Below are 16,608 nucleotides of genomic sequence, written 5' to 3' on the forward strand. Positions count from 1 at the left end.
ATTCGAAAAATTGTATCGTGTATATAGAAAATGCGAATATAAACCACCAGTGAAAATTGCATATATATACGGTAATTTTTTTTAGAATTACACCAAAATGCGATTTTGGTTAAAAACTCCCGTTTTTCCCTAATTTTTTGTTTGTTTTTCAGTCGCTTTTGAACACTAATGGGAATATTTTAAACTTCCCAACGTACCAAATAGATTCATTTTCCTATCGGACAAGATACTGAAGTTGAAAATCTAACCATTATTTCGACTACTTATCGTGTACACAGACACACAAAATAATCATAAATACATCATTGTAAAATCAACATTCATCGTTCCAATCAGAATCTAAGATTAGAATATTGTCAATGAAATATTATTGAGATTTTTCTTTACATTTTTCTTTTACGATATTATGGTATTTAATTAAAATATTTATAAATTATAATAAACCTTATATGACATAATAATATGTATGATATACAAATACAATATAATTATATTTTTTAAATTACGGTGTGAAAACAAAATCTCTACAGTACAGCTGTCAATATTGTATTCATTCAATTTAAGTATGGAAAAATAACTTTTAATATTGACAAATAACCATTAGTGTTGACCCGACGAAAAGTAAATTAGCTATGCGTCGCATGCATGAAATACGGAGATAAGAAATCCACGTGAGACGCATATGAAGATCAAATATGTGTAAAATAACATTTTTCGCAATCGTTTGGTTAGCGCATTTGAGAAATAAAGGATTTTATCACTAAAAATATTTTTTTTTAGCCAATAATTAATAAAGCAAATTTTTCTGATGATTATTATGCCTATTATTTATATTATACATGATGTATCTGGTTTGCAGCTATATACCTACATTATAATATATGATATTAATTTTTAATTTATTATAATAAATCAAATTGTATTTGTTCGGATAGTACGATGAACGATGGTCAATACGGGTTAGGTATTGATCGTGTTATAATAAATAATACTCAGTTGTTTTATTAAATTAAAAAGGAATATAACCAGCTGACAATTAATGCAATATCATAAAAAAAACCGGAAAAGTCGCTCTGCTGTATGCATATACTTATATAGGCGGTGTAAAGTATAACTCGTCATTGAGTATGTAACCGTATTGGAGATGTATTAAATTTAAATTTAATGATAAATCATTGTACAACAAAAAACGATTCTGAGCTGCAGAAACGTTCTGTCAGCCTATATTTTAATAATTATACTAAGTGATGTTGACCTAATTGTTCGTAAAAACAAAACGTATATTCTACAATACATTGTGTCGTACAGTATTATTAGTTGTTATTAACACATCTTATAATTTATTTAAACTGACGTACCATACAAAGGTGTGAATAGGTACGAGGTATAAATAGTTTAAAAATAATCAAAATTGTTTAAAAATCCCAAAGTCTACAGTGTATTCAAAAAAATTTTTCATATAATATGACAAATCGCAATAACTAAAACCGATAAGGGAAGAATGATAATTTACGTTTAACTATCCAATTTTATCAATAATTCAATTTCGAATGTCTATAAAAATAATTGTGTAATTACATGTATTTCCGATATTGTTAACGTGCAGTAGGAACAATTTATAAACCTTGTACTACATTTTCAAGCCTTATATAACTTCATAAAATATTTTTAAAACAATCGATGATTTCAAATTCTTATAAAACGCTTTTTTTATAGCCGAAATATTTTAAATAATTCTTTAAGTAGAAAAAATTATTATTTAAGTTACAGTGGAATATTTCCAAGATTCCGAGATTAATATTTTTTGAACTATAACAAATTCGCCGAAATCGTATAAACTATAAAGCAAATTTGTTGTTTTTTTTATAAATACCCAATTACATAGAACATTAGATTTATGAACAGTCTTAAATCTTTCAAATGTACTTGGGCTATACTTTATTCTTAACTCTTACGATAAAAATGTATAAGAAACCTTATACTAAATTTTCAAACCTTAGGTAAAATTGTATGTATAATAATATAAACAATTTCTCAATTTGACGAATTTCGTTAAAATTTGAAATTCAAACGCTTACAAAAAAAAGTGGTGGCTATTATAAGAAAAAATTATGAGTATTCTTGAGTTATACTTTCGAGCTATTTTATTTACAAACAAAAATTTTATCATATATAAATCCAATTTTTTTTTAAGTTGAATATTAAATGCCTATAAATAGCATAAAAAGAGCCAATATATTTTTAAAATTTATATTATGAATATTTTAAAGTCTCTGCAGTTATTAATTTTTAAATTCTAACAAAATAAACAAATCGATTTTGTCAAAAACGCTTCTAGTAAATTTAATGGTTTTTCAATATATATATTTTTTTTAATTGTGTTAGAAATGTGTACTTTTAACTCCCCAGAGTACCATATCCAATTTTCTACCAGAGAGTACTAAAATAGATTATGATTTAAGCATTTTTAGTGCTCACAATAAAATTACATAAATACACACGTCATCATCGTAAAACCAATACATTAATTGCTTAGCTTAGCATCTAAAAAATACCTAAAACTAATTAATATATTTAGTTGGATTATTGAATAAAAAATGTTTTTATTGCAGAGCTTATACATTTATTATTTATATAATCATACAATAATAAACAAACATTATTTAATATAAAAACTTAAATGTTACAATATTTTATTATTCCACGAATTAACTTTTCCTTTTTAAAATATTAATTTAAAACTAACGTTTGGGAGTTTAGCATTATTGAAACTTTAGTTAAAAGTATGAGATATTCTAAAAGGATTGGATGACATATTTTAATCTTACAGAAATAGTGTTGATAACGAAAAGAAAATTCATCTGTCATTACCATTAAAACGAAGTGGGTCTTGGCTTTACTGAAATGAATAAAGTCAACCAACACTCAAAAGCTTGAAAATATAATGACACTTGAACCACTTTTACATTCACGTCAACTAAGAATATAATATAGACACTCTAAGACAAATATTATATCGAAGTACCATTATATTATTTTATTGAGGTTCTCTTGCATAACCAAAAGAACCAAGTATAATATTTCATTAATTACAAATTAATATGTAAAATATTTTCCATTTTATTATTGCATTATTTTGATGTTTTTAATTCAAGATTATTCTATACGTACTATTAAAACATAAAATGATACATTATACACGATTACACTTTTTTTCAAACTCATTGTATATTTTATAATTTTTACAACTAATAAATAGTTTTAATGATTCATTTTAATGATTTCAACACACATTTACAACACTACTCTGCGACTCACATTTTTCTATTAATTCTGTAAGAAATCTATCATGATTCCAATATTTTGAAACCAAACAAATCTCCATCTCATATATCATATAACCTCTACATTCCTTCTCCTGACGTTATCGACGTTACGTCGTATATTAGGAGCCTTGTATTAAATTTTCAAGCTCTTTGACCCGCACCCACAATTTTATGTAAAAACTATTCGCAACGAAAAAGTAGAAAGATATATTTACTGAGTTTTTACGTTATAATTATATGGTTGTTGAATATTTTAATGACAAACTTTAGATTTTTTTTTTAAACTTAGTAGGATTTGAATATTTTATTAATCATATTGATTATTTTTATTTTAATACAACGCTTTAACGTATAATCACATTTAAATAATACCTGACCAACTGACCGGTTTTCACCTTATGCTACATTACCATTTACCAACGTAAAATTCTTGTTATCATCAGTTAATATTATTATTTTTTGGCCTAGAGTCATCGAAATTAAATGATTACATTTTAAACACTAGTTTCTACGTGGGACGATAAAAAAAATAGGAGTAACTTTGCATAACATAGAAGTCGCTGTAGTTTTTAGGAATATTTAAAAGGTGTGAGGTCATTTTTAACGAGAAAACTATAATCGTGGCTTTGAAAACAAACCTATTGGAAATAATTTAATGGAAAAACATATTTACGTTTTGTGTGATATCTAATAATTTGTTCCAACTATTATTACAACATATAGAAACAAATGAAATAAATATAAAAAATGTTAGCCTCGACATTTTTGTTTTATAATTTGTTGAAAAAATATAAATATAAAATACCCAACATCACGTATTTCAATCGTGTATGAAAACGGTTTTCACAACGTCATGTCATTTTTCAGATTTATGTTTTTGTAGATTAAAACGCATTTTTAATGAGATTTGTTTAATCATTCAAAATTTGACTACGTGCATCAGTAAAAAAAAAAAAAATTTAAATGCAGATAACAATAATAATTTTAGTACGTTCACAGAATTTAAACATTGAACTATTCGGAAGTGAAATATCATGACGATTATAATGTCGAGTTTCGGTATAAAATGTTATTTCTTTTACAGCTGTGTTAACATGTGGGATACAGGGAATATTACAAGTTTGAATACGTCATGAATATGGGTCCCGACTGAAAAGTAAATAAAAAAAACATGCTAACGACGCTAGGCCGCGCACTATAAGGTCGATTCAGAAAATAGTTTGAAACGTAAGGCACCTTAATAATAAATAAATAAATAACGGAAGGTAAAAAAGGTAGACACCGGTTGGCATTATTAAATTCAAAAGTAATAATTTATAGCTCCGGAATAGAAAAAAAATAACAATTTTTACTTGAATTTTGTTTATTATTATTCAGATGGAAAAAGTCGAAATTTTTAGAGCGGTCCCTAATACGACCGCGAGTGCATATATATGTACAATACTTTCGTAAATAGTTTCGTCCTATCCGACACACTATTATTATTATGAACATTTTTGTTATTACTATTATCATTATTACTATCGTCATCATTGCTATTATTGAATATCACCTTATTTATTGTGTTCACACTCGCTCCGTAGTTGATAAGCATCTGGACAGCATCCGTGTGGCCATGCCATGCTGCCATTAATATCGGACGCATCCCGTACTGAAACATTATTTAAACGACCATTTAATTAAAAATTTCACACGTAGGTACCTATACAAAATAAGGTTTTAATGGAAACGTTCAGCGCTCTCATAATAATAATATATTATTAGAGGTGAACATGCGCCGAGCAGAGTCTTCGTAACGTCGTAATAGTCAAAAAAAAAAAAAAACATTTTTGTAAAATGTATAGGACAACAATGCGTACACGACCGACGGTTTAAGATTTACCATTATCAGGCAGATAATATATTATTATTATTATTATTATTATTATTATTATATACTTTTGTTACAGTTACAAAGTTTGCGTGCAAATTGTTCACCGAAAACACGACCGGATATAATAGAATGATATTATTAATGTCGAAAAAGAGCTTAAACGTTGTGTACAATGATATTATTAATATTAAGGGTAGGTATCTCAGGTACCTATATCATATTAAATTATTGTTTTGAAAATTTTTTAGCCAGTACCCACAGAATAATATATATTTTTGGCATGCAACAATAGGTATAACGTCATCCGAATCATTAAATTAAATTACAAACGGTTACAGTACACTTCATTAGTATAGAAACACTAGAAACCTCCTACTTATTAATTATTATAAATAAAAAAAAACTGTAATTATTTTTATAACCCGTAGTTAGTGTAGATTTCAGTGAGATATTTAGTATACCATTAACGGAGTTAAATAATATAATTATAACGTATTTAACTACCTAGTATCGCGTGCTTTCAATTACATTTCTATCAGTAAAAAACACTCGATACTTAATTCAAATTTAAATACAAAAAGTTGTTGTCAGCTATTGAATTTGCAATAACAGAAAATAAACAGAGTGGAATCAGTGGCATTAACGTCAATCTTTCCAGTTTATTTTATGATTTAAATTACAAAATCTAATCTGGTTTACTCTATTTTAATTTGGTTTCAATACCATTATGAAACAAATATATTTTAATTTGAAATTTATTCAAATGTGTCATCAGGATCATTTAGCGGCAAAATACATTGTCATAAAATAAAAGTATTAATATTTTATAATAATAATATATAGCTATCTGATTATGGCATTTATAGTGCAAAATGAAATTTAAAATATTCAAAACATAACTAAATAAAGTAAATAAACATATGCTAATTAGAAATTGGAATGTGTGTACCCTTTGTATATTCTACATTATTATTTGTTATAAATTATAATAAATTATATCATTTAGAATTTAAATATTATCTACAGATGATTGTGTATAATATATGTATAATTACTTTGTCTTTGGCTTCAATATCACACTTCGCATTTATTAGCATCTCCATAATTTCAGTATTTCCTCTTGAAGATGCCCAGTGAATAGGAGCTCTGCCATACTGCAAGTAAAATAAAATATTATTGTACGTGATTAGGATATTCAACTAAATCAAACCTAGACAGGTTTCTTGTAACCAAAATTTAAATAAAACTAAGTGCACCTAATTTATAATGCAGCGTTAATTGCGCTGTAGTTACACATTTTATTTATTAAACAATGATGTCCTACAAGTTACAACCACTATGGTATTGCCATCTAGGGTGCTGCTAAGAACACCAATAAAAGAACCATACAAGTTTTCCAAAATATCTGCCTTCGCTTAATCCAGTACGAACTTCTTGGTTCATTTCAAACGAAACCCTAAAATCCGACCTCAAAATATGTTCAATCAACTAAACAGCTAAGTACACATTTTTACGAACATTATTTTGATTAAAAATTTCAATCCGATTTCAACCAGCTTAACTGTATCAACCTACCAAAACACTTCTCGAAAACCAACCTAACGTCGCAAACGGTGATATAACTGCAGAGATGCCATGACCTGAACATTTAAATAATATAAAACCATTAGGTGTCTCAATTGAGTGACTTCCATTCACGTGTTTTTCTTTGTTTTTCGTTACGTCTTATAATTAACCGTACATTATTAACTTATAGTACATTACTTGAGTACATTTGAACTTATCAAAAATAAAGATAATTTTCTTTAAAAAAAAAATGTAATTAATGATGTTCACGAGCATATTATAATATCATACATATATACCATTGTAGAATACAAGTACTTCGTTTCAAGTAACAATTCAGCAAATTCATTTTCATACCACTTATTCAAAATAAGTAGGTAATATTCACATATAATTATATGCTATAAAACAATTTATTACATTATTAATTGTAATTAGTAAACATATATCTGTAAGTAATTTCTTAAACGGATCTTCGGGTTTTATTAGCTTAAATAATAATAAAAGAAAAGGAAAGAAGTATATAAAAGATAAAATCATTGCCCATAAACTGAAAACCAGCACATCCGTGAAACGGTTTTAAGACTCTAACGCGTCTCTCAAAACCACAAAGGTTTAGAGAAAAATGTCAAATGCTATATAGTTTACTTTTATCCCAGATTATCCAAGGTAAGTTAGACACTAAAACCTATAAGGTTGAATTTTCCCCATCTTTTTATTTTTACTTTATTAAAAATAAACAGCATAAACAGCACGATAATAAATCCACGACATATAAGTACTTACAATTAAAATAAAAACCACTTAATGCATTTCATAGAATTTATTGAATACCATAATATTATAAAAGGTATATACAGGTAAAAATGAAAAACATTTTGAGTAAGTTAATTATTAAAAATGTATAGTTATCGACGGAAAAATGTACCATTTATGATATGACCATTTTTCATATTATTATGTGAATATTTAGTACTAAATTATTTAAACTATTAACCCATAATAATATGTATTATCTTGGTAATCTCATAACTGATCTATGCAAAACGTGTTATTTCCAAAAACTGTTTTTTTCAGGAATAGTGATTTTCTGTTACAAACGAACCGGACAAGTTAGGACTTATGGGTAACATTTAAAAATTAAATATTTATTTTTAGAAAAGGAAACTGAGAAATAAAAAATATTAAATTATTTGATCATTTTTTTTAAGTTTTTTTGTTTTGATTTTCTGCAAAACGTGTCATTTCCAAAAAAAAAATATGGTTATAGTTCGTTTTGTAAGTTTTTTTCAAAACGTATTATTTCCATTATTTTAATTTTGTATAGATTTTATAAAAATATTACAATAATTTTTTTTTTATATTTGACATCAAGACGTAACAGTTTGAATATGTTTTAGATATACAATAAGCACGTGGAAAATATTTATTTATATCAAACTCAATAAAACAGCCTTGTTACATTTAAAATTCAGTATATGATTATAGATGGTTCTTCATGAGATCATACTAAATATATAATAATGTATGATAGTAAAAATATTTAAATATAATAATATATATACCTACAAATATCAAAAAAAAATGTAAAAATTAATGAGTATTCCTCACTTTAATTCTTCACAAAATGCAATGAATCATGATAACAATTAACAACTAAACTATATAATAAGCACGTGGAAAATATTTATTTTTATTAAATTTAATAAAACAGCTTTGTTAAATTTAAAATTTAGTATATGAACATACAAGGTTCCTTATGAGGTCATACTTATTAGTGATGTATTATTGTATATTATTCGCCATAAGCTTGGCTTGCTTAGATTGCAATATAGCTTCTAATAGTTCAAATATTTTTTTATAGGAGTTAGTAGGTAATATCCATGATAAATGAATATAATTACATTTTAAAGTACCTACCTATATTATCTTTGTCATGGAAATAATCCGAAATATGGTATTATTAATTTTAATTATTAACACGTTAACACAGCTATTAGTACTATCACAAAGAAGCTATCATGAACTTTGGCGGGAAATTACAATCATGTGGATATGGATGGGCTTATCATGTAATTTTTTTTTTTTTATTTTAATATAATTTTTCTATTTATAATTATTGGTTTTGTACTAAACAACATCATATTTTAATACAAATTAATGAAATAATTTTAATTTTAAAGGACCAAACCATTTTGGCATTAGCCCGTTTTGAATTAAATGTAGTTTAATTGCTATATCAATAACATGGGTAATAACACGTTTTTATGTAAAATAGAAATAACACGTTACGAATTAAATTATGGATATACTACATTTTGGAAAAAAATGAAAAGTATGACCTATATGATTTAGTACAGGAAATAGCACGTTTTGAAAGAAAGTGGATACAGAACGCTTTAAAAAAAATCTATTGGAAATAACACGTTTTGAAAAAAAAGTAAATGTTTATGCTTAATTTCAGCTGGGAAATATTACTTTTTGACAAAAAATAACAGTTTTAATCGATTTATCACCATTTTTTCTATAAGAATCGATGTATAACTCGATTTTATTGAAAATGGAGATAACACGTTTTGCATAGAAACACCTCAACTAGGGATGAGAAGTTATAGGAGTTGCATATTTTTTTGTGTATCTTTTATTTATAGCTAGGTGAGCTAAAAATCTGTTCTAGATCCTAATTAAATCAAATTTGGTATTTTAATGCTGCATATTTTTGCATATATTGGATTTTTTTTCAAAAATATAATATTGATGATTTTTCGATAATATAAATACATTTCTAGTAAATTTGTATTTATTTTCGTTAAATTTATCCAATAAAACAGTAATTGAACACAAACCCAGTTTTTCCAATAATACAGAGTTCAAACTTAAAATGTAAAATGTATATTTATTATTATTTAGGTACTAACGTATCTATTATACGTTTATTAGTACTTAAATTTAAATTTAATAGAATATAAATTGTTATCAAGAGACTGTTTTTTTTATCTTATCTATTATAATTCAATAATCTTAACGCGATTATTTTTCCTTTCACGACTGTCAAATATAAAATCGTCTACCGTCGTCAATCGTTTATGCTCTCGTTATTATTTGTGTGTTCGTTCTGTCGTTTAGTATTTCATTTATTTAAAATACCGAAAGTTCATAGTTTAAAGAAATACGTTACAGAATTTGGTGAAAATGTGTTTTTTACAGATGGCGATATTTTATTTTGTAAAATTTGTGAGACCAAATTTAATGGTGATTAAAGGTTTACCGTTATACCTACAGCACTTATAAAATGCTGTAAAATTATTTAATAATAGAAGTTATGCAAAAATTGTAAATATTTAACTGTATAATAATTAGTTATTAATAATATAAAAAATTGTCTGCTTATTTTGTTACATTTTTTGGCATATTTTCGTTTTTTTTGTGCATATTTTGCCAATTTTACCTCCTATAACTTCTCATCTTTACTCATAACATACTGTTGTTTTTCACTGTCCATAAAATCCATAAATTTGCATATTTAAGCAGAATTTGAAGGTGAACTATTAGTATTATTACTATGAATTATAATTTATAAGTATTGAAAGTTTTACATAGTATACTAATAATTTCATTAGTTAATATCCAAAATTATTTTTCAGCTTATAAACCGTTTATATGGTGGTTATTGCTTATTTTGTTATTTTAAAAATATAAAATTCCCTACGATTTGATTTCTGCTCTTCAGAAAAACAATAGTTATAATGAACCAAGTACTCATTTCAATTATGTACTTACCAATTTATTATTCTGTCCTCAGATTTTAGAAAAAAATAATTTAAATATTATATATTATGTTTATTTTCTGAAATTTCAACATTATCCATCGGATTAAGTATTTATTTCTAATCATTATTTTCTTGAAATCATATTTTTTCAATCTAACCGTTCAGAGTACAATAAATAAAAACAAGTGTACTGAACTATTTAATATAATATTATACATATTTGTTACGAAATATTTAATATTTTTGTAAAATAATGGAGATGGGTACATATTTGTTTATCTTAAGTTTCGTGTCTGATGTCATGTTTCTATCAGATTATACGAAATAGCAATAAAGGCTCATCCCAGTACCTATAAGAGGGCTAGGTAAGGTATGATACGAAAAAGTTTATTTCTTACATTTACATAAACGATTCCGTTATACACCGTACGATTATGAGAATTGCAAACTCAAACTGCCGGCCAAAATTCAACTAAGACATTTATTTATATCGTTGAATTCATTTTCGGTGGTGGCGGACGCGCTTTGAATACCTACGAGGTGAAACACCGGTTACTTAGCACGAATAACAGACCCACGATCCCTATTCATGCCGAGCGTTTATAAAGTGCGTACGATCGACCGTCAAATTAAGTACTACCGGCAAATCACGGCGAATATTTACCTAGGTAATTGAAATTGTTGTTTTTGATTATTTTTTACTCACCTTACACGTCTTTTTTAAGCCATGTTTAGCAGAAGCATATTCACACACACACACACACACACATACACACACATAATGGCTAAAAACTTAGGACGATACCAATTAATGTATACAAGGATGTGTAGTACAACACAGCGGTACTCTAAAGTCGTACATGACAATTTAGCTGAAAATATTAAGTTCTCAATGCACTCTGTGGATTATTTTTAATTAGAAGTGAACCAAGTTTAAAGAAGTTGGTCGCCACCGTAATTCACGACATCATACGATATAATATACATTTGTTTATAAGTGACGAAATCTTTTGGGCACAGTTGCCGCTGTATTATAGGTAGATACCTATACTGAGTGAACCGTTTCATTTGGTTTATGTGTTTCCGAAACACGTGAACTGTAATTAAACTATTGATTAATGACATATAATATCAAATAGTAGCCATTACATAGAGTAAGTATACTATTGCCCCTATTTACAGGTATACATTTATTAAACAATGTTACTTAGGAATACAAAGAAAGTTTAACGTAACGTGATCGTTTCATTACGTTTTGTATATTTTAACTGTGATTTATTTTGTTACTCATACCTATAAAGATAGCACGGTAGAGAATTAATGACACGTACAACTACTTATATTCCGATATACCACCGTATTATTTTACCTTATAAATTACGTAGGTATTTTAAGCTTTTTGAATTATTGAACACGAAAATAGTGTACATCTTTATTTTTAGTTTACGAGTTAATGGAATATCACGAGTAGAGAATTATTTATTGCACATGCAGAAAACAATGCTATTATTTGATTAAAAACTTCAATTATACTTTCAATAAAAATTGATTTGTGAAATTATTTAAATGTTAAATGAAAATCTGGATGGGACACGGTGGCTGTATATTTGATCACTCATCTCATTTCGATCATCTGGCGTAACACAGTGTTGTATAATCGGATAATCCATCACATGTAAAAATCAATTATCTAGCAATATTCTGTTAAATCCTCATTTTTTTCTTTTATTAACTTTTGCATAGCAGTTGTTTTTTCTTACATTTACAGAGAAGCAATTGAATAAATTGAAAAGTTATGTCTTCAAAGCACCACAAACTTACAAAATCGTATGCATAATGATAATTTTTATATTTGGAGTTTTTTGACTAAACGAAAAAAAGTGTCAAATGAAAATAAAAATTACCACGGAACTATTATATAAATTTTCTCGATTATCATTTATCAGCCCAGTATTTGAGCCTCATTTTTGTTAAAATCAATAGTTCCTTTGTTCTATGGAGGATCTATAAAATAAGAATAAAGTAGGTATTGAAAAACTTCGAGTTTAGAAAACAAATAAAAATATATATTTTAAAGTTGTTTGAAAGTGGTGACATATTGTTTTTCGTTTATTAAAATGTAAGTCGGTACTTTTATATTATTCTAGAAGTATAAAGTATATACAATATAAGCCAAATATGATGATAATATAAAAATGTTCATATTATCGGACTTTTATTATTTTAGAAATAAAACGGTTATCGGATATTTAGTTCAAAATAAATTTAAAAATCGCATTGACAAGTTAATGAAGTATCGTTATAAATAAAAAAAATATATCATGATATTATTAGATATAAAATATCAAATAATATCACATATAAAGTACTTGAATACAGTAAATGCTATAAAGAAACAAATGTATTGTTTACTATAAATCTAATATAGCTGATACATATTTTTTTATTAACATTTTTAACGATGTATAACGACATATTTTAACACAACAAACAACTAACCTTACCTAACATATACCAATACACCCATACTAAAATAAATCTACGAAAGTAAGTGAAAACAATCTTCAAAATAATAACATTGAAATAATGCATGAGAAAAGAATTCAAGAATTTTGATAGAAACAATCAGTAGAATATTGAATTTAAGCCATGTTGTTCTTATCCACAGAATTTAATAAAACATATCTTTTTCACATAATCAGGGACGGATTTACCCATAGGCCACCAAGGCATGTGCCTAGGGCGCAATATTTTTTGGGGCGCAATTTTTTAGTTAATTTTTACTTTTTAGTTTTTCATAATTTCATAATTATATTTACCTAAATTTATATTTTATACTATTTTTTTTTTGTATACGATTTGCATGAAACTGGAGAAAGGGTCACGTCGCAGTAACGTTTTAATTTATAAGCTATAATATAACATCATAACCTTGTCGTTTGAGTGTAATCCTACGACCAGCGCGCGCTGCGCGGCGCTGCCACCGCTAGAGGTTCGTCATCGACACTCGACGAGGGCACGAGGCAGTTGCCGGCTTTGCCTATGTTAATACATGGGAGGTGGTATACGGGTGTGCGGCGTCAACACATACAATAATGTGTATAGCGCATGCGCAAAACGCCAGCCAAGGCAGTCAAATATACTGCCTCGGGCCGCCGATTACATTGTGTGTAGCTACTCTACTATAGCTAGGTGGAGGACAGCTCGCACAGTGCTTATCAAGTAAATTAATTGATATTAACTGGAATGACCCGCCTCACCACGCATCAGGCACCACAATAAGGGTGCGCGGGCGTGTGGCCACCAAACTAGTCTATTCCTAGAATACTGGAAATCAGATGTCTTGATAAAGTACTTAATAATAATAAACATTGCGAAGACGCGCGACGCTGGCACTGTCGCCCGTCTCCGGCATAGTGCATACTGCTTAGTGCTCAGAAATCTGCTAATCGATTACGATTATAGAAACTAGAGTGCTCACCACTTTAATTAGTACCTAACTGGCTACCTATAAAAAAACATCAATTACAATATTAAAGATTAAACATGTCCAGTAAAAAGGTGGGCACCAGTTTAAAAAAATAAGACAAGAAAAATTGGCCAAACAAGAAGAAGTATTAAATAAAACAATTTTTATAGTTTTGTTTTATTTCATGGAATAATATCCCCCCTCTCCGTGGGAGCACGCCAATGTACGGGGCGCTAGTGTTGTAACGCCTAGGGGCGGAAAAATAGTAAGTCCGCCCCTGTACATAATATATGGGTTACTATCTCGTTTAGATAGAATACGATAAGTATACATCAGTATCGTCAGCGATAGCTGATTGAAAATAAATCGTAAATGTAATATAAAATATTCAAATCCAACTTTTTTGACCATACAATATTATATATATTATATTATTGTAATGCTAGTGGTGGATAACAGACGTACATAATATTAATAATATCTTAACCACCGTTGATTCTTATTTTAAAACGTGTTCAGCATACATGTTTCATATTATTGTCGTATTATACACGATTCGTGTACAAGGAACGTTCGTGAATAATATTACGAATGCCCAAGTGTAAAATTACCGCAACAGAAATATATTATCTTCATTACAGACTACAACATGGATGATATAATAATATGATATATTTATATTTATATTTATTATATAATATTTCTTGGAAGCACGTACTCTGGCACCAAAGTATATTCGGACAAATGTAAAAGTGTTTTAATAACTGCCAGGAGCAGTTCTGAGAACCCGTTGGCTCCGGTTGTTCTGGAACTGCCTATGAGTTGAAATCGGGTAGTCTGGAAATGTGATATGGATGCCCCGGATTGGATTCAGTGCTCGTGAAACTGATGTTTTTTTTATACATAATACATATCCATATAATATATAAAATCCACATGCCACTCACTCACTGATCGCCGCTTAATCTCAGAAACTACAAAACGTACGTAATTGAAATTTTGAATTTTAGTTCTTTCGACGATCTAGATGTGCAATAAGAAAAGAATTTTCGAAATACGCCTTTTAAAGACGGGCTCAAACAGGAATCTTCGAATTCAAATTGGAAATTTTATTTTTATTTATAAATAGTTGCCATTGGTTTCAGTCTATAGATTATAATAAAATTATTGTAAATTGTACCTATTATAGTAGAAAATATTATTTATTTTTATATAAATGGTTGCCAATATGGTTACTCGGGTAGATGAGGTAAAAGTATGCATCGAATTGTCTCGAATAAACAAATTATATCTTAAAATAATTTATACTAGAGTTTATTTATAAAATGATTCTTCTATATAATTTTTGCCTATAAACCCAAAAATCACTACCGATTTTAACGAAAATTTTAGAGATTGTTTTTAGGAGTTACTATAAAATATAATATATTATAATATAAAAGTGTAAAGAGAAATCCTGTTTAGGTGGGTGGAGTAGAATTTAATGCAATCATAATTTTGTAACACGTTTTTAATGATAATATCTATTGTGTTATGGTTCAGGTTATCTTTGATAATACCTATATTGAGTTTTCGTCTTGTAAATGTTGATCAAAAAAAGAGAAACGGACGCACGACAGTAATGTAGCGAAATTGCCTATCTAAGACGCCGTGTCATCATAATTGTTTTAATATAATACAATTCATAAAAAAAAACAAAGCTACATCAAGTTGGCTCCCTGCCACATTATTGTTACAAACAGTTGTATATAATTGTAAATTCAATTTCCGAATTCTTAAACACTTGTACAACAGGCCAAGTTCACATAGCTATTCGCATTCTGTTCGATCGCTTTCGGACAAATTCTAAACAGTTGTAAGTTCAATCCACAAATTCAGTGGCGGCTATCCTATACCTCAAGTGTATTGACGGATACACATGATTTTGGGGTGGGTCCGGGTGTGTGGGTAGGTGGTTGACTGCTTGACATATTATAGGTATTATATTATAATATAGTGTAAATAGCAAAGGGTATGTCATAATTATCTTGCTATATCGCTCCAATTAACGCTGGTTGCAGTAGCACTAGTAGCAGTAATGCAGGCATGAGACATGCAACATGCACTGACGCTGGGAGAATAGTCATGGCAATGCGTTCTATTAGAATTTAAATGTTAAAATGATTCTAATATGCTATTAGGTCTAGGTTAGGTTTTTTTATAGCATTCTCCAATAATTTTTAATAATTAAATGAAAAAAACCAAAAAAATTATATTATTCTTAAATTGATAACTTTAATTTTATTCATGCTATAAAAAAAATAAAAACGCTACGTCACAGAAAAATTTGTTTCCTATGTATTGTGGAATTTTTGTAATTCTACTATAAATACCAAGGGAGTGGTTTTGTTTCGCGCAAAACAGTTTTTTGCCATGTTGTACGCTTGTAAGACGAAGACAACGCATGCGGGTATAGCGTCCTCTTAAAGAACTCCGTGTAATAATATTATGACTTAATATGATAATGATAGTATAACACAGGGTCATTTGAGTGATAGCTGGTTGTTAATCCCAATTATCTATTTTTAAACTATTTTCGAAATATTTGGGAAAAAATATGAAGAA

At 27.8% G+C, this 16,608-nt stretch overlaps 1 protein-coding gene across 1 annotated transcript in view; it reads right to left on the reverse strand.

The window, feature by feature from the left end:
* Positions 1 to 16,608, reverse strand: part of LOC100168787 (ankyrin repeat and death domain-containing protein 1A-like) — a 104,582-nt gene that overhangs the window by 41,021 nt on the left and 46,953 nt on the right. Inside the window, exons 4-5 of the mRNA XM_029487485.1 lie at positions 6,255 to 6,353; positions 4,879 to 4,977 (exon numbers count right to left, since the gene is read on the reverse strand). Of these exons, the coding sequence (XP_029343345.1) occupies positions 4,879 to 4,977; positions 6,255 to 6,353 (198 nt within the window). The remainder of the gene's footprint in view (positions 1 to 4,878; positions 4,978 to 6,254; positions 6,354 to 16,608) is intronic.

This window comes from Acyrthosiphon pisum, chromosome A1 (assembly GCF_005508785.2).
Source record: "Acyrthosiphon pisum isolate AL4f chromosome A1, pea_aphid_22Mar2018_4r6ur, whole genome shotgun sequence".
NCBI classification, from domain to species: domain Eukaryota; kingdom Metazoa; phylum Arthropoda; class Insecta; order Hemiptera; family Aphididae; genus Acyrthosiphon; species Acyrthosiphon pisum.